The sequence below is a fragment of the Pteropus medius genome, unplaced genomic scaffold, assembly GCF_902729225.1.
Source record: "Pteropus medius unplaced genomic scaffold, Ma_sr-lr_union100, whole genome shotgun sequence".
In the NCBI taxonomy this organism is placed as follows: domain Eukaryota; kingdom Metazoa; phylum Chordata; class Mammalia; order Chiroptera; family Pteropodidae; genus Pteropus; species Pteropus medius.
Window position 1 is genome coordinate 5565524 of NW_024340701.1, and position 20575 is coordinate 5586098.

The 20575-nt window shown below is 32.8% G+C and overlaps 1 protein-coding gene across 2 annotated transcripts in view; it reads right to left on the bottom strand.

The window, feature by feature from the left end:
- FAF1 (Fas associated factor 1) overlaps positions 1-20575 on the bottom strand; it is a 354641-nt gene that overhangs the window by 225539 nt on the left and 108527 nt on the right. For both annotated transcript variants that reach the window (XM_039885738.1, XM_039885744.1), the window contains exons 5-6: positions 8328-8419; positions 1280-1371 (exon numbers count right to left, since the gene is read on the bottom strand). In XM_039885738.1, the coding sequence (XP_039741672.1) occupies positions 1280-1371; positions 8328-8419 (184 nt within the window). The remainder of the gene's footprint in view (positions 1-1279; positions 1372-8327; positions 8420-20575) is intronic.

Consider the following 20575-nt stretch of genomic DNA (forward strand, 5'->3'; position numbering starts at 1 on the left):
ATATGCAAATCATATATCTGAGAAGGGGTTAATATCCAAAATATATAGGGAACTCATACAACTTAACACCAAGATGGGCATATGAAAAGATGCTCAACATCACTAATCATCAGAGAAATACAAATTAAAACCGTAATGAGATATCATCTCGCACCAGTCAGAATAGTTAATCATCAATAAATCAACAAATAACAAGAGCTAGCAAGGAAGTGGAGAAAAAGGAACACTAGTACACTGTTGGTGGGATTGCAAATTTGTGTAGCCACTGTGGAAAACAGTATAGAGATTCCTCAGAAAAAAAAGAAAAATAGAGCTTCTATATGATCTAGCAATTCCACTTTGGGGTATTTATCCGAAGAAAACAAAAATTAATAATTTGAAAAGATATATGCACTACCATGTTCTTTGCAGAATTACTAGTTATAGCCAAGATATGGAAGCAACGTAGGTATCCGGCAATAGATGACTGGATAAAGAAAATGTGGTATATATACAGTGGAATATTATTCAGCAATAAAAAAGAATGAAATCTTGCCATTTCTGGTAATATGGGTAGACCCAGAGCATATTATACTAAGTGAAATACGTCAGAGAAAGACAAATACCATATGATCTTACTTATATGTGGAATCTAAAAACACAAAATATTGAATAAACAAAACAAAATAGAAATAGAGCCATAGATTATAGAGAACAAGCTGATGGTTGGCAAAGGGGATGGAAATTTAAAAAAAAAAAAAAGAGAATTAACTCTATATCTGATATTTTCACACAGTTCATAGTAAATAAATAATTGATCACTGGCCTGAGTTGCCTTCTAGAGCTTTTTAAATAATAGAGCACAGTATTTTTTGAAGGAAATAATATCAGCAATATAAAAAAAAAAATGTGTGTTTTTCAAGCTGCATTCTGCAATGCCCAATTAATTTTCCTCAAAAGTATGCTTTCTTAAGCCAATGGAGAGACTGGAGTTCAATTTACGCATTCTCTTCCCTCCAACTCTAGTCCTTCCCCTTCAAACAGTGCCATCTTTAACTATTTTTTACATAATGGAGTTTTGCTAAAGGTTTTCTTTGGAAAAAAGATTCCACCATTAAAATCAAACAAATAAACTATTCAAACAAGATAATTTGAAAATTTATATAGTTAACCATTTTTGGTAAGTTAAAACTTCAGCAAGATTTTGATTTGATTTTGATATTTATATAGAGCTGAAAGCAATGTTATTAACAATCACACTTTTTTCATTTAAGATTCACAGAAAAAGTAAACACCTTACCCAGAATGACTAGATGACGAAGGTGGTGGCAAGTCTGGTGTAAGAACATAAAGACTGTTGTTTTTTGGCAAATGTAGTGATTTTAAGACCATCTGAAAAAGAAAAAATAAAAACAAAATGACTGTTAACATTGTGTATTAATTTTTTCCTATAGTTCTTGAAAAATTGTCAATATTGTAATTTTTGACTTTTCATCTCTTGACAATTTCCTAAAAGGGTAATACAGAAGAACTACTGAATCCAAATAACCTTGTTTCTCCAATATATCATAAACTATCATAAATATGAGGTTAAAATAAAATACAAATTCTTTAACTCATGAAGAGATATAAATAGATTAAGAACACAGTTAAGACTCATTAATATCTTCACTGAAGAAGTATATCCTTGCAACTAATATGCACTTCATTCCAGGATCATTATAGCAAAAATTAGCAATGTAGGTTTTCTGAAGTCATTAGACCTAGAAAAGATCATCAAAAGCACCTCAATCTAATAACTTTATAGATGAGGAGCTGAGCCTGAATTAGATGAGGTCTCTAGTAAGTGTTTCTTTGGTCAGATAGGTCAATTAACTCTTACTCCAGAGAATTTTGTTGCTGTTAAAGTACTCTGTCTGTGGTGAATAAACTGCTCTTGGGCTATATCTGACCTACTATCTTGATAACAGTACAAAATTTCACAAAATTTCTTTATCATAAAACTCCTTTCATACCTTTCAAACTCTCATCTTGATGGTAAACACTTGCTAATGTACTTCAAGCTTTTTTTGACAGTAATACACATTAAGAAACATTTTTTACATCTTTACATCATAACCCAGGACATACATATTTATTCAACAGATTTTTACTTAGCCACCTACTCTGTGCCAAGACTATTCTGAACACTGAGGGTATAGCAGTGGACAGAACAGTCTAAAATGCCTGATCATATGGAGCTTACATTTTAGTAGGAATAAATAAAATAAGTAAACTATATAGCTGAGTATTAGAAAGTGATAATTTTTTGATTAAATATAAAGCAGGGAAAGGGCGTGAGGGATAAGGGTTTGGGGAGTTATATAATTTTAAACTGGGTGATAAGAGTGGTTCTCCTTGGAAAATATGACAGTAAGCAAAGACTTGAAGGTGTTAAAGAAATAATCATGAGAACATAAAGAAAATGCATATTTCAGACAAACACAATAGCAAGTGCAAACGCTTAATAAAAAAACAATAAGTACAATGTAACTGAAGACAAATGAGCACAGGGAGGAGATAAGTCAAAGAGGTCACAATTATGGTAAGGGCAGGAAATGTGTTGAGTCATTTAGGCTATTGTAAGGACTTTGACTTTTACTCTGAATGAGATAGATGGGAAGCTATTAGAATGACATGATTAAATATATGTTTAAAAAGGATCACTTTGTCAGCTGTGTTGAAAATGGATAGGAAAGGTGTTAACAGAAGAGGTAAAAGTACAGAGGAGACTAAAGAAATATACTAAGATAGTGATAATGACTTGTGCCAGTGCGTTGGTAGTAGAAATTGTACAAAATAGTTAGATTCTGAATATATTTTAAAGATAGCACCAAAAGGATTTGTTGACTAATTTGATATAGGTTATGACAGAAAGGAGTCAATAATGAACTAAAAGAATTTGGAATGAACAACTGCAAATGAAGACTTCCATTTTGGACACGTAAGTTTGAAATGTGTATTAGACATTCGAGTGGAGAAAATAAGTAAGTAGCTGATATGTCAGCCAGGAAGTCAGGGAACAAGCATGCATGAAGATATAAATTAGAGATATGAAATTGATAGTGCATATAGATGATACTTAAAAGCCATGACCAGAAGATAACTGAATTTAGTAATGCTGGTGACTCTGACAAGAGCACTAGCAGGTTCCTACTTAGACTGGGCTCTAGAGAAATGTGGGAGGAAAGGAAGCAAGACAAAAAAATATAGACAACTCTTTAGGAGAAGTTTTATCATCAAGGGGACGAGAGAAATGAAGCAATTTCTGGAAGGGGAGATGGAATCAAGAGAAAAATGGAAGAAATAACATCATGTTTGAATATTAATGGTAATGTTCTACTAGAGGAAAATATTGATGATACAGGAAAGACAAGAAAGAGTAAAGTCCTTGAATAGGCCAGAGGGAATACAGAATGTAATCCAAAGCAAACATGGAGGTTTGGTCTTAGATAGGAGATTGGATTGGCATTGGCATCAACAGTAACAGAAGGAAAAGGACAAGTAGGTGTGTAAAATGCAGATAAATAAACAGAGACCAAGCTGGGAGCTTGTGGAAGTTCTGCTGTGATTGCCCTTATGTTGTGAGTGAAACAACATAGAAAGCGAAGTCATCCGCTGAGAGTGAGAAGAGGGGAGAAGTGTTTTAAAGGTCTAAAGAGAAGATAAGTATAAAACAGCCATTTAGGAGAGTGTGGATAAACCAGGTAAACATACTATGATTGCATAGCAATATTAAGGGGCCCTCTGAAGATCATGGTCATGAATTTAAAGATACACCAATCAGCAACATTTTGTTTATCTCTAGCCATATTTAGCTGTAAGATACAGGACAGACACAGCCGCTTTATCCAAGGCAAGGATTTTGGTCAAGCAAGATCCATGAAGCAAGAGTTGAGGCTATATGCAAGAAAACAATTATAACACAGACTGTGGAATTTAATCCACTGTAAGGAAGGAAGAAAGGACATGAAAGAAGTAATGATCATGAAAAGATGGAAGAAACAATGGATTCAAGGTTTGAATGGTACTGAAGGATTGTTAGAGTTAGGATATTAAAGGAAGTGAGCTAGAAAGATGAGAGACGGTTGAGAAGAGAATAGACGCTTGAAATTAAGATTTGAGAACTGTTGTAATTAAATGATCAGACCGCGAGAAGATAGCCGACAGGGTAGATAAAAAGATATTTGTAGGAAAGAAGTTCAAGGAATTAAGAAACCAAGGTGTTGGAAGGATCATTTACAAAGATTTAAATTACTGAACACACACACCTATGATAAAGTTTAATTTACAAATTAGGCACAGTGAGAGATTAACAACAGTAATTAATAATAAAATAGAATGATTATAACAATATACTATAATAAAAGTTATGTGAATATGGTCTCTGTCTTTTGTACTATACATACAATGTGGATACGCTGAACAAAAGGATTCATATCATGGGTGGGACAGGGTGGGACAATCAGAGATTTCATCACACTACTCAAAATGGTGTGCAATTTAAAACTTATGAATTGTTTATTTCTGAAATTTTCCATTTAATATTTTCAGACGACAGTTAACTGAAACTACAGAAAGTGAAACCACAGATAAAGGGGACTACTGTATGTTTTACCAGTTAATCCAGTGATATGATAGCTGCTAGGGGAAAAAAGCAATGAACACTGAGAAGGCTACAGAGAAACAATGTCCTCAGGAAGACAGATTTCGGTCAGAAGATGATGGTGAAAAAAAAATGTATAGGGAAGAGGCTGACAAAGGAGAAATTTTTTCTTAAAAAATTAGTTGCTGAATTAGTTCCACAGGGCATAGCAAAAAGTTTCAGGCATTGTAGAGGAAAAAAGATAAAGATGCCGGGTGAGCAGAAACTGGAGATATGAGTGAGGGCAGATGTGAGAATCTTAGACTCCTTGCAGTGACTGTCATAAACAGCTGGAAAAGGCATAATGAAATTAGTCCTGACTGAATCATAGCAAATGATAATGTCAAGTCTGAAAGTGTTGGAAAGCAAGGTGAAACCGATGTCTAGGAAGTCCTCTTAGCCCTGCAGAGAGAAGCATGGACACCCTGGGTAGGGATGACCTTACCCAAGCATAGAACATGAGGAACTCATTCTTGACCCCTCCACAAGAGGGCCCATTTTACTAAGCGTACAGTCTTACTCCAAGGGCACTGGGATTTACTTTTGATTCATATTAGTTATGTATTAAGTAAAAATAACATTAATTGCAATACATTCTGACATCTTCTATTTCATTTTTGGTTTTGTTTTTCAATTATGGCTATAACCCATTCAACTTTACAACCCACTAATGGGTTGTGTGACCCATGGTTTGAAAAAACACTGTAGGAGGCAATAACCCGTAAGTTCAGAATCTACCAGGAGACTCTGAAGTTCTGAATCTTTATGTCAAATATATGCAAGTTATTTTGAAATAGATCTGTGCTCTCTCTATAGAGTTAACATGCAAACAAACCAAACACATGCATATAAACATGGGAAAGTTATTTTTACTTTTTTATCTTTCATTATTTTACTTTGTGGATTATTGCTAAATGCTTAGTCTTACCACTTGATCAAGTCATTATTGTCCTTTTGCCATGCCATCATCCAAAGATTTCCCACTGAATCTTCCCCCTCAAACCACACAAGGCATGATTAAATAAATGGATACTTTAAGTCAAGTATTCATTCATTCATTCCATGAACATTTATTTGATGCCTATTATACCAGGCATTGGATATGTAATGATGAAAGAAAAAGATATGGTCCTTTTATTCATAGTGCTCTGATAGAGAATGCTGGGATGGGAGCCAAATTTTATACAAAGCCCTGTTAGAGAACGTAACATTTAAGCTAAGACTTGAAGGATGGAAAAGAGCCACCCAAGAGAAGAACCAGGGATAAAGCCTTCAAGGTAGTTTAAGCTTGGATATTAAAATATCAACTCAGTAACTAACGTGAAAAAATCTGATAATTATTTCCACCTCAAACATCTAAAACTTCAGTTAACTCATTTCTTTCAATCCCAGGTAGTTACATCTGTCAGGTAAAGATGTAAAGAGCTTGAACCTATTAGAAGAATTAAAAGGCAGTTTCTATGGCTGCAGCATGGAAAGTGAGGGTAAGAAAGGCTGAAGATAAACTTGTAGTGGTGAATAGAGAGTAAATAACACAATGCTTTTTAAACTATAGTGAGTAGTTTAAATTTTATTCAAAGTGCAATGAAAAGCTATGTTTTAACGAGAGTAATATAATTGGATTTGTGTTTTTTTTTTTTAACCCTCTGGCTGCTGTGTAGAGAATGCACTGGAAAAACCCAAAAGGAAGCTGGGAAAACAAAAATGAAGCTATTATTTTGGTCCAAGCAAAAGATGTTAATAGCTTGGATTAGCAAGTGCAATAAAAATGATGAAAAGTGCTCATGGTTGAGATATACACTTTGGAGATAGAATCTATAGGACTTACCAAAGAATTAGGTGTTGTTTTAAATGGGAAAAGATTGATGCCCACCTTTTTGGATTTAGCAGTAGCCATATAATGTTGCCATTTATTGGGGAAGACTGTTGGAGAAATGGCATGGGAAGGAAAATCAAGAGCACCATTTTAAACATGTTAAGTTAAAGATGCCAATAAAATATGCAAGTGCAAAAGTGAATTACCAATTTGGATATGGGAATTCATAGAAGTATAACCTGGAAATAAAAATTTGGGAGCAATCAGAATATTAATGGCATAGAAATAGCAGAAATCACCTAGAGAAAAGAGTACAAAGAAATAAGTAACTGAAAATATTATTGGTAACATAGACTATGTTCGAATATTAGAACACATAGCTTTAAGGACATTTTCAAAATGATTGCCTTTCTCTTCATAAACTACTGAAAATGCCACATGAGAATGATTCATATCCATAGGTTTCTCAACAAATGAATGAATAAATGATACAGCTATGTAAACAAATGCATTTTGGTGTTTTACTTCTGCCAAAATTGCTGATTTACTAAGTGAGCACTTCTTTTTATTTTTAAATCCACATTTCACTTAGAATAGCCACTCAGCACCAGGGGTCAGCAAATGATGGACTATGGGACAAATCCAGCTTGCTGCCTATTTTTATATTGCCTGTGAGTTAAGAAAAGTTTTTATATTTTTAAATGGTTGAAATAAATTGAAAAGAAGACTATTTCATGATACAAATTTCAGCTTTCTGTAGCCATAAAGATTTATTCGAATATAGTCATGCTTACTCCTTCGCATATGGCCTACAGCTGCTTTCATGCTATGACAGCAGAACTGAGTAGTTACAAAAGAGACTACAGGGCCCACAAAGCCTAAAATATTTACTACCTGTCTCTGTACAGAAAAAGTTTGCTGACCCCTAATATAGCACATCACTAACTTGGTAGCTAAATTTATAAATATCTTGCCTGTAAATCTTCAAATACTCAGAACATCTCCATATATCGAGTGAACTCAAATACAAGCATTTAAAAGCACAATGCCTACCAGAAGACATTGACAAAGAAAAACTGAACCAAAAATCAAAGATTCTAAGTTTAAGCCTAGATATTCAAATATCGACTCAGTAACTAGTGTAAAAAAATTTGATAATTATTTCCATCTCAAACATCTAAAACTTCAAAGTTAACTCATTTCTTTCAATCCCTCCCCACTCTTCTCTGTCGGAAAAAAGTAAAAGTGTGTGAAATATTTTATACCTAAGGCTGCTACTGGGTCCTTGAGAATAGCAACAATTACCTTAAAATTGCAACACTTTTTAAAATTCTTGAAATATAATTCATTCCATGTACCTGCCACTAGCCAAATAAACAAAGATATATTCTTCTTAGCATTGAAATTTTCCAAGTTAAAAACTTTTCCTATTACTATCTTTGTTCTATAATCAATACTTGGCATACATATATATACACTGTGTATGACTTTCTTCAGGTCAACAAGTAATCAAATCGTTCAGTAAATTATTATTCCAGGGCACTTACTGGCACCCTACAAGATTTGAGAAAAAGGTAAAAGCTCTCAAAAAGAGTACCAAATCACCCCCTATAGAATAGTTGGAGACAGAAAAAGCATGCCATATAGTGTTTTCATTTACATTCTGTATGCCTTTAAAACTGTTATTGCTTTACCAAAAACACTTTAGCTTGAAAAACTTTTGTTTGCTGATTTCTTAACTAAGTTATTATTACCAAATCTACTCCTGTTATATGTTAAACCAGTTTTGATACATTATTTAGTCAACTGCATAACCTAATTTTATTTCTAGGCAATTAAGAAACTCACACTGTCTTCCACATCTCCAGTCTTCCAGCCTTTTAACAGCATTTTAGACACAGGTATTTGAAGTTCATTTTCTAGAATCTGTTTAATTTCTCCTGTATAAATAAGAAGAGATTGAATATTACTAACAAAATAATGCAACATTTGTCCATATCCAGGGATAGCATTCATATTAGTCGTATGGTGCACAATCAATGACATTTGTCTGATGAATGAATAACAAAAATTTCAATAGTCTAAACTTCAAAACTTGATCAAACAACATGTTGTCCCTTTGAAGAACTCAGGTTGCAACATTAGTTATGATAAAAGACCCCACAACTAATTAACTAAGTAGTTAATTAACTGCATTACTTTTTAAAAGAAATAGATACCATGATTGGGGGTTTTAAGAGAAACAATCTATTTTAAACCAATCAATTGGCAATACCTATATGTGCTCAGCATATGGTAAGAGTAGCTAGTAAAGTATAAAACCTGAGTCATTATAGTATGGGGGAAGCAGATTTTAGAATGAAGATATGTAATGAAGTCTTATCTTAAATCAAATAACTTGTCTATTCTCAGTTTTTGCATGTGTAAAACAGGGACTAATATTGCCCATCTTCTCTACCCTTAGGGTCCAACGATGAAAGAAAATAACATCCATGAAAGAAGCTGAAAAAAATAAAGCCAATGTATATATAATCTAGAAGACAATTTAAATTGAATTGAAGAGAATTTCAGGGAAAAAAAATGTGTTATATCAAATATGGCTTTGTGAGAGAGATGAGCCTTAAACTCAGCTTGAAGAAAAACTGGGTTTAAACCAAGCTTAAAGTATAATAACTAGGTTGCGAAGGAAAGTCAAACCAAAGGCAAGGACATTATTCGGTGAAAACTGAAAGGTCAAAAGGCAAAAATGAACACAATGCTAATGAGAAACAGCGAGGAATCACAATTTTCCCAGTACTCCACAAATTATTTTTCAAGAATCAAGTCTATTTATAAATCAAGCAGCTAATTTCTGGTACTACAGTTTATCAAACAGATTGTTGAATCAGAATGTACAAATAATTCATACATCTGATTTTATTATGTTGGTGCTAGCCTATAATTTGAGATTAACACATAATTCAATTCCAATTATAAGTGACTGAATACTGAAAAACATTATATTACATATTAAAAGATAAAAAAATAATTCCATACTGATAAAGGAAAAGAAAGGTGGCGGGGGGCAGGGGGGAATTTACGCTATAGAAGTTCTATGGAAACACAGCTGCCTCAGCTAAGCAATGCTACACTCAAACCCTTCAAGACTTAGTGACATTTTTTTACTTTCCTAAAGAAAATTCCTATCTGGGCACTCCGTATAGTGATTAAACATTATAAAAGGAATTCTGGTTCAAAATTATATTTTAGAAACATAAACTTTTATCAACTTTGGCCTTCAAAAATGTTACTACAGACAAAGGATTGTTCTGTTTGTATAAATACATATAAATACTGCCTTTTCGTTTGTGGCTAAGGTTGCTATTTCTAGAGCTGTACTTGTCTGGAACTTTTAAAGCTTTTACAAATCTGCCCAGTGCTTTCCCCTTAGACACTTATCCTCACCACTCAGCATTCAAAACCTAAAAGAAGTTTCTTACAGATAAACAAAAAGATTTTTTAAGTTAAAGTCCCAATTCCTCTTTGCAGCAAGTTTGGGGAACATATAAAACAAATAGTCTTTTGTTCCACAGGTAGTGAGGAATAGAAAACAAAACCAGAATCATGACAGCAAACCGAGTTCCACATATTTTAAAAATTATTCTCTTTTGGTTATCAATTTCTTCTTTTGTAAAGTGAGGATGACTATTGTAGTAATACCTCATTGGGTTACTGCATTAAATGACATAAGGCATGGAAAATATTTTGTATTAATGTGTCCAATACTTACAAGAGACTCAAAAATGTTATTTTGAGTTGTATTGATTAAGGTAATACACACATAAGCATCTAGCATGATACCTGGCCAGCAAAGTTTCTCAATAAACAGTAGTTATTGGTTTAAGAATATCCAAAACAATTTAGAGCAGTGAAGAATGCAGCTAGAATGTAGCCAGTTTCAGAGCTAGTAGTCATACTGAGTCTGCCTGACTCCAAAGATCGTAACACAAGATGGTGCTGCCACTACAGTACTCCCTGTATGTTACTTGATATATGCAGATGTCATCAAGAACAGTCCATTGAAATTGCAAATCATATATCTGATAAGAGGTTAATATTCAAAATATATAAAGAATTCATACAACTCAATAGTAAAAACATCAAATAATCTAATTTACAAAGGGGCAAAGGATCTGCATAGAAATTTTTCCAAAGAAGATATACAAATGGCCAACAAGCACAAAAAAAGGTGCTCACTAATTACTGCATCACTGATTGTTACAGAAATGCAAATTAAAAACACAATGAGATATCATCTCACGCTTGTCAGAATGGCTATCATCAATAAGACAAGAGATAACAAACGCTGAGAAGGATGTGGAGAAAATGGAACCCTTGGGCACTTTTGGTAGGATTGTAAACTGATATAGCCACTGTGGAAAACACTATAGAAGTTTCTCAAAAATTAAAAATAGAAATACCATATAATCTAGTAATTCCACTTCTGGGAATATACATGATGGAAACAAAAACACTATGTTGAAGAGCTACTGGCATCCCCATATTCATAGCAGCATTATCTACAATAGCCAAGATAGGGAAACAACCTAAGTGTATACCAATAAATGAATGGATAAGAAGTTGTGGTACACATGCACACACACACAATGGAATATTAAAAACAGAAGGAAATTTTGCCATTTGTAATAATATGGATGGATTTTTGAGGACATTATGTTAAGTGAAAGAAGTCAAACAGAGAAAGACAAATACTGTTTAAATCAAATATGGAATCTTAAAAAAAAAAACAAAAAAAAAAACGCATAGAAAAAGATAAGATTTATGGTAACCAGAGCAGGGAGTGGAGGGTAAAGGAACTGGACAAAGGAGATTAAAAGGAACAAACTTCTAGTTACAATATAAGTAAGTAGTGGGGGTATATTATATGATGATTGTAGTTAACAGTTCTGTGTGGTATATTTAAAAGATGTTAAGAAAGTAAACCTAAAAGTTCTCATCACAGGGAGAAAAAACTTTTTTTTTTTTTTGGTATCTATATCAGATAATAGATGTTAACTAAACTTATTGTGGTGATAATTTTACAACATATGTAAGTCATGATGCTGTACACCTTAAACTTACACAGTGTTGTATATCAAATATACCACAATAAAACTGGGAAAAAAGATTTTTTTAAAAAAATAAAGAACAGTTCATCGAATCCAACGGCATACTTTAAAAATAAAAGTTAACTGGATTATGATTTATATATAGTAAAATTCACTTATGAGTTTTGACAAATATATAAACTATTATAACCACATCAATACACAAAACATTTCTTGTATCATTAAAAGTTTATTCGTATCCCTTTGAAACAAAAACCTATCCCCACCCCAACCTCTTCCTTCTCACTCTAAAGATTAGTTTTGTCTGTTCTCTTTTACATCTGGGTTCTTTTGCTCTGCATGTTTTTGAGATTGTTGTACAAATTGTTATGTGTACCAATAGAGTTCCTTTTCATTGCTCAGTAGTATTCCATTATATATTGCAATAGGCAGCTTCTGAAATGGCCTCCAATGCTCCCCACCTCATGGTATCCATGCCCTTGGGAATCCCCTCCCCCTTGAGTGTGGGCTGTACCAAGTTACTTCTAATGAAGAGAATACAATAATGGTATTGGGATATCACTTCTGAGTTAGGTTACAAAAGATTGTGACTTCCATTTTGCTAGCATACCTCTATTGCGCTCTAACTTGCTCACTCTTATGAAGCCAGATGCCTTACTGTGAAGTGCTCTATGGAGAGGTAGACTTAACAAGCAATTGAGGGCTGCCTCCAAGAATGAGCGAGGAAATAAGGCTCCCAGTGAAACAGCCCACACAGAAATGAATCCTGCCAGCAACCATATCAGCGATCCCAGAAGTGAATCCTTTTTAGTGGAGCCTTGAGATGACACTTATTACAGCCCATTAGAGACCAGCTAAGCCATGCCCAGATTCCTGACCTACATAAACTGTGAGATAGCAAATTTTGTTTTTTTAAATCATTAAATTTTGAATAATTTGTTAACTGTAAAAGATAACTAATACATACAGATATAGCACAATTTGTTTATCTATTCACCAGTTTATGAACAACTAGGTTGTTTTGGTTTTTCTCTGCTATAAATAAAGCTGTTATGAACATTACTCTGTAAACCTTTTTATAAATATATGTGTTGATTTCTCTTAAGCAAATACCTAAGAATGGAACTTCTAGATTGTAAGTGTATGATTACCTTCATAAAAAACTTCCAAACTTTTTTCCAAAGTTGATGGTTCCATCCTGCATTCCACCAGAGTTCCAGTTGTTCCACATCACTACCAACAATTAGAATTTTCTATCTTTTTAATGTTAGCCATTCCACTGGGTATGAAGTAGTTTGTCATTGTGGTTTCAATTTGTATTTCCTGATAATTAATAACTAATGAAACTGAGCATTTTTTGGTGTGATTATTGGCTATTTGCATATCTTCTATAAAGTGCTGTTAATGAGTAAACCTTGCTCTTGATCTTAGGAGAGAAGCATTTAGTCTTTAATTATAAAATATTAGTTGTACGTTCTTTAGCAATGTGCTTTACCAGGCTGACAAAATTTCCTTCTACTGTGGCTTTGCTGCGAGTTTAATTAAAAAAAAAAAAACAAACTTCTGAAACGTGTGTTAAATATTGTCAAATGCTTTTTCTTTCAATTACTGAAATGAACAGATAAATTTTCTCATTTATTGTACTAACATGGTGAATTACAATACTCAATTATAAACTGTTAAACAAGCCTTGTATTCCTGGATAAATCTCATTTGACCATAAGGTATATTATATATATGCTTATGCATATATTTTATTATATTTTACTGAATTTAACTTGCAAATATTTTGTAAAATATTTCTGCCTCTGTGGTTATAAGAAATATTGGTTTGCAGTTTTCTTTTCCTGTAATGTCTTTGTCTGGTTTTGATATTAAGGTAATGGTTTCATAAAATGAATTAGGAAACAGTTCACCTTTCTCTGTTAATGATTACTAACATTTCTTCCTTAAAAATTATATAGAGTTTACCAGTGAAGCCATCTCGGCTGTGGTTTTCTTGTGGAAGGTTTTGTCAATGCAATTTATATATTAGATGTAAAGTTATTCAGATTCTTAATTGTTAGCTGTGGTAACTTATAACTTTAAAATAATTTTCCTAGCTTTTTAACATTTTGTGTAACTTTTAAATTTACTGCCATATATTTGTTCTTAATGTTGCCTTATAATCTATTTAATGTCTAAAGGTATCTTTCATTTTCAATATGAATAACTTGTGTTTTCTTTCTTTGGTTCTTATTCATAGTAGCAAGAGAATTATCAATTTTATTATAGTCCCCCCCAAAAAACAACTTTAGGTTTTGTTCATTTTCTCTACTATTTATCTATTTTCTGCTTTACTGTTTTCTGTGTGTATATATGTGTGTGCGTGTGTGTAATTTTTTTCCTATTGTACTAACTTTGGGTTTGATTTGCTTTTATATATATATTTTATTAAATTTTGGGGGGTGACATTGGTTAATAAAATTATATAGGTTTCAAGTGTACAATTCAATAATATGTCATACATATATTGCATTATCTCCCCCTGCCACCCCTTTTTCCCTCTGGTAACCACTAAATTGTTATGTGTCCATGAGTCTCTGTTTCCTTGTCTTGTTCGTTTGTTGCTTTCAATTTATATCCTGGGGGGTGATGGATAAATTCATAATAATGATTATGAGGGTGGTTTCACTGATTGGACATATTGGTCAAAACTTATAAAACTGTAGGTTTTAAATACATGTAGTTTATGTCAATCACACTCAGTAAAGCTAGTGTTAACTTTGAGACTCTGAAACATCATGAAAAAAGTAGTTCCAAAAGCTAATTTAGGTTACACTAATAGAAATGACACGCTTTAATCAAGGAAGAGTATAGACAAACTGTGCTCAAACCAAGGTGGAAACTGAGTGTTACATTGTATATGCAGCACTGATTGCACACACACACACAGTTAACTCTAGTCACTATGCTGTACATTATATCTCCAGATAGTATGCATTTTAATTTCAACGCCACTCTGTGCAGTGGTTGAATGAACTAAAAATATTTATTTAGCCTGAAGAAATGGGGAAAATAGTACTGTCCTTTACTAAGTGAAGAAATGTCAGAAGGAAAATATATTTACCTATGCAGTCTGTTTCTGAAAGCAGAGAGAAGTCAAAGGAATGGAGCTTACATGTGGCAATTCAAAATAAGGAAATAATATAACATACAACTGATACCTCTTTTTTTGCATGTGGTTGGTGTATAAAATGTTTTTATTTATAAAATTATAGTCAGAGTTGATGAACAAAGGAATCGGTGCCTCAAAATTAATAAGCATCCCATTGCATAAGTATTTAAATACCCGCTAGATGACCCTCAGAAAAAATGTGGAAAAGACTGCTTCACTGGTGGCCAGCAAGACTAGATAGTTTTTACAGATCGCCTCCAAACCCATCCATCTCCATTAACCAATATGTCACTTATTCTCTTTTGTCAGTTCTCACATTTACAAAATGGGGATACAGATTCTGGCTATCTCAGTGTAATGTGAAAATAAGTAAGTCAATGAGTATAAAAGGGGAGAGGTAGGGACTGAGGGAGGATTCGGGGAGGGAAGAGTAGTATGAACCTGTCACTTGTAGAAAAGGAAAGATTTTATTAAAGTGAAATTTTCAAATAACTGAAGACCACAATCCCAGCTTTATATTCAAGACTGCATATTCTTCATTATTCCTCCAGGGACACCATTATCATTCTTGTCTCTGTGCTTTTCTTGCTAGAATAAACTTTCCGCCCACTTTGTCCACATGATATATTTTGACTAATATGTCATAGCCTGGCCCCTTTCTGAAATCTTTCCTGACCACCCCCACAACCCTATGTTTTCCCTTCTCATACTCCCAAAACACCAACTAAAATTGAATTGCTTCCTTTTCAATATCCTCATAGCACTTTGTATGTACTTACATAACAGAAATTATTTTGTTAGAGAGATCATAAATTCTAGATTTAGTTTAAGAGGGAATTTGTTCAGGAATTCTCCTGAGCTTCAGTTTATTCATCTTTGAAAGAGAGATAATAATGTCTGCCTCACAGTTGTTGTAAGGGTTGTAGAGGAAGCAAGTACAGTGAGCACAGTGGCTGGTGTACAGTAGGTAATGTGCATATATGTATGTGTATGTCTGTGTGAATGAATGAATGAGCACGTGAATGGATAAATGCTCTTTATTTCCATGTCTTCTCCCCCCACCCTTTCCAGATATAGACCACAGAGTCCTCTGAAATAAGGTTGCCTTATTTACATATAGCCCAAGAACTTAGCATAATGTTAAGTACAAAGTAAATGACAAATATCTATAATAAAATGACCTATTCTGATTTTATAAATGCCTTTGGAATTTACTTCTTAATTTTCAGCAGTAATTGCAAAATACGAGACCTTGGCAAGTAAAGTGTTATTTACCATTATAGTCATTACTATATGTTTATTCTTTTTTTAAAAAAGAAAAAAGTTATTTTAGAATCTTTCAAAGAAAGTTTCAAAGACTGTAGGGAAGAGGAGACTGAAAGATGAATGGCAGAAAATAAAGATGTTAGAAAACATAAGTCCAGACTTCTAAGCTTCTCTGCCTTGCTTTGAAGATAAGACAATAGAAGTGACTTGAGAGATGAAAGTAGTTGAAAGAACAATAATTTTCAATAAACTTCACAAAAGATAAAGTGAAGTTTAAAGGCTTTCTATAAAATGGCAATCTTAAACTACATACAAAACTGATAATAGCAGAGAGTCAAGGATGAGAAAAAAAAAGATACTCATTTTCTTTATGCTTCTCTATTTTAAAAAATTTTTACTTAAAGTACAGTATTTTAAACTGTGAGTCTAAATAAATATTTCTAGTGCATAAATAAAAATAAACTATGCACCTTAAAACCACAATTTGAGATGCTGCTTAGATTTTAAAATTATTTTATATATAATTTGGGGAGCACATAGTTGTTAGCATGGAGGCAAAAGACATCAGTTTGCAAGTGGACCAAAGAACGTTACTAATGCACATTTGCTCTTTCTTCCCCAAAAGTACAAGCTATGATCACCCCTCTTGTCATTTTATACTCCTAATGTCGATCCGAAGCAAATAAGATCACTACTTTTTCCTTCTTTTTACATGTACTAACGACAACAACAAAAACGAAACAAAAACCCCTCAACTTCTTATATAGTACTTACTACTCATAAAGTGTTGCTAAGGCACAGAGGGGTTAAGGCATGTGCCAAAACTTACACAGTTAATATGAGCTGCAGAGTCAAGAAGCTAAGTTTATAAATTCAAGACAAAAACTCATTTGAAATATCCTGAACTACTTGTTCAGACTCAAAATGCACTTGCTAAATGTCTTAACTCTTTCCACACCTAATCTGATACTTTTAAACTCACATGGTATCCATCGTAATAAAAGTAATTTTCAGAAATTAAATTAAAAACAAAACAAAAAAAGGGTACATGGTTCAACTAATAACATACCTACTTTTCTGCTATATTTATGGAGTTAAGGTTTGCTGAAAGCACTGATTCAACAAACGTTATCGGACAAATATCTGTATGTGAGGTTAAATCCATTGCTGGACCTTAATAATTCCTACCCTCCAGATCACACTACTGCACACTAGATAGTAATTTTATAGAAAAACCAATGTTTTAAAATAATTTTTAAAGTTTATTCAAGATAAGAAAACCCAGAAAGAATTGTAATAAAACGAAACTGCAGTAATAAACAGGACACTAAAAACGTTAACAGACCAATACAATTACCACTAGGTGTCACTCTGATATAAAGTTCTTGGCTGCTTTTAGGCTTGCTTTTATACTTTGTTTAGTCTTCCTGGTAATAACATGGAAAACTGCATTATTGTATTTAGCAGCTCTCTGAATTTTAATATTTACATCTATACAGCATAAGAATGTATCCAGTTCCCTAATAACAGTAAGATATTCTCTATCTACAAACTATTTAACAATTATATTGCAGGTTGCATAAACTTTAATGAGTATATTTTTAAATTTTTTATGGTATATAAATTAATATACATATGCTCATTTATTTAGCCATTAATTTTCTCAACAGGTACTGTTCTGTGCCAAACATTGTGCTTAAAGAGTTTAGAGAAGAATAAGACCTGGTCTCTGAGTCTGAGAAGTTAACATTCACTAGAAAAACCTGTAACAGAAAGAGTAAGATGTTTTAAAATCTAGTTTAAAAGTCTATGTGACATTTATGAAATCACAGGAGATGTATCAACTTAACTATGTCCATGGAGGTCAGGAAACACTTCATTAAAGGGAGATATTCACATAGGCATTCAAAGACAACTATGAGTTTTCTAGAAAACTAAAACCAGAAAGGTCAAATCAAATAGAATATAGGAATTAGGGAACCAGTGAAAGATACATGAGGACATTTATGTTCTATAAAGATTATTTAAGACAATTATGTAAAATATAGACCAGAGGAAGAAAGAAACTGAAAGAATGGAGATTAGATAATTTATTTTAATAATCCATGAAAGAAATTAATTCCTGAACTGTAACAAAGGGGTTCAAAATGAAGGAAGGACTCGAGTGATACAATAAAAGTAAAAGATCAAATGCAGTGAAAGAAGTAAAAGGAGAAAAAACTTCCATCAAGCCCCACATGTCCTTGAGTACACCTTCCACGGTGATGCATATCAACGAACCAATTGAGAAGGTATATGACATAGTTCTCTAACTGGCATGTTATTCATAATAAGAGAATAACTATAATCCAGAAAACATAAAAAATTTGAAACAGGAGAAGCAGGAGATAGTGCATATTGTACAATAACAATTTGGTTTACAACTCATTTTGAATCAATTTATTTATCATATATTTGTAACTTTTAACTGTATTCGTTTTCAAACAGAATGGTGACTGACTGCTTCTAATCTACCTACTTGGGCTTTTCAGGTGAATTATCAAGCCAATATTTTACAAAATGTGGTCCCTGGAAATTCTATTACATCTTTCTATAGCAAAGCTTTCAAATAGTTCCATAGTCATAATCTCCAAATTAAGACAGAATTAAAGTTTAAAATTAGCATATATAATCCAGAGAAGCCAGTGTTTCTGATCACCGCCCCTGAAATGAGCAGGGAATTTCACTTCAAATGAGTGAATCAATAAAAAAGCACTTCAAGTGATGAAAATATCAATGAACTTCCATCATATACCAAATATTTCATCGACAAAAAAAAAATCGGGTCACTTTGAAATGAGATATTGTTAACTGCTCAGTCACATGCTATAGAATAGCAGTTGAAACTTATTTAATACAGGACTGCATTATGGTTTTCTTAAAACAGATAAAAACCTGAGGTAATTAAAGATTTAAAAGAAAAAGTATGATATGGCAGTGAATATATTCATCACCAAGCTAAGAAAGTAAAGCCTTTAGTAACACCCAACTTAAGGGGTTCCCTACTAATTCACGAAGGATGACTTAGCAATATTAAAAATCCATATGAGCAACAGCACGGTCAATTCTGACTAAATACTAGTGTAAAGATAAATAAAATTATTTTTCAAAATATCAGTAGATGGGTTTTGATGATTCTGAAAATACAAAATTCATTTTAAATATACAAAAAGATAGAAACCATAAAAAAGAACCAAACAGAAATTTCAGATTTGCAGAATATAATTTAATTGAAATATTCAGTAAAAGAGCTCAACAATAGGACTGATCAACCAGAAGAAAGAATCTGTGAACTGGAAGACATGTCATTTAAAATTATCCATTCAGAGGAGAAAAAAATGTGAAAAGAGTAAAAAAAGAGTGAAGAAAGCCTAAAGGACTTAGGGGATACTATTAAAGGACCAACATATGCATAACGGGAGTCACAGAGGAGAAGAGAAAGAAAGGAGCAGAAAGCTTACTTGAAGAAATAATGGCTAAACATTTTCCAAATCTGGGAAAGGAAATAAAAATGCTGTTCCATGGGACATAAAAAATTCCAAAAGGAGTGACTCTTAGGAAGACCATAGCAAAACACTTTAAAATCAAATTGCCAAATTAAAGGACAAAGAAAATTTTGAAAGCAGCAAGAGAAAATCTCATGTCTTATAGGGAGCCCCCACAAGACTAAAACAGATTTTTCAGCAGAAACCTAATAGGCCGGGAAGGAGTAGGATGATATATTCAGCGGTGCTGGGGCAGCTGCGGGGAACTGTCAAACAAAAAATATTATGTGCAGCAAAACTGTATTTCAAACATTAAAAAAAAAAGTAGACCCCCAGATAAACAAAAGTTAAAAGAGTACATCAACACTAGATCTGCCTTATAAGAAATGTTTGTAAGTACTTCAAGTTGCAACAAAAGGACATTAGACAGCAAGTATAATGTCTAATGGGAGTATAAAGTTTGCTGGTAAAGGTAAATCTATAGACAACTACAGAATACTGTAGGCAAATACAGAATATTGTAACAATGGTGTTTAAATCAATCTGACGTAGAAGTTAAAAGACAAATGTATAAAAAGTAAGTATAGCTATAAAATAGGTTAAAGGATAAATAATACAAAAAGATGTAATTTGTGACATCAATAACAAAAAGGAAGGGAGTAGAGAACTAGAGTTTTGTACATGATTGATATTATTTGGTTAAAATAAATTATTATTACTAAGATGTCTTTATATAAGCCCCATGGTAACTACAAAGAAAAATACTTACAGAAGATACACAAAAAAAATGAGAAAAGAATTAAAGCATGACTACAAAAAAAAAAAATCAACAAACATAAAGGAAAATATCAAGAGCGGAAAAGAGTGACAAACAGCTACAGGTCATAAAAAATAATTAATAAAATGAGAATACTAAGTCCTTCCCTATCAGTAATTACTTCAAATATAAATGGATAAACACCCCCAATCAAAAGACACAGACTGGCTGACTGGATTAAAAAACCAAGACACAACTATATGCTGTCTACAAGAGACTCGCTT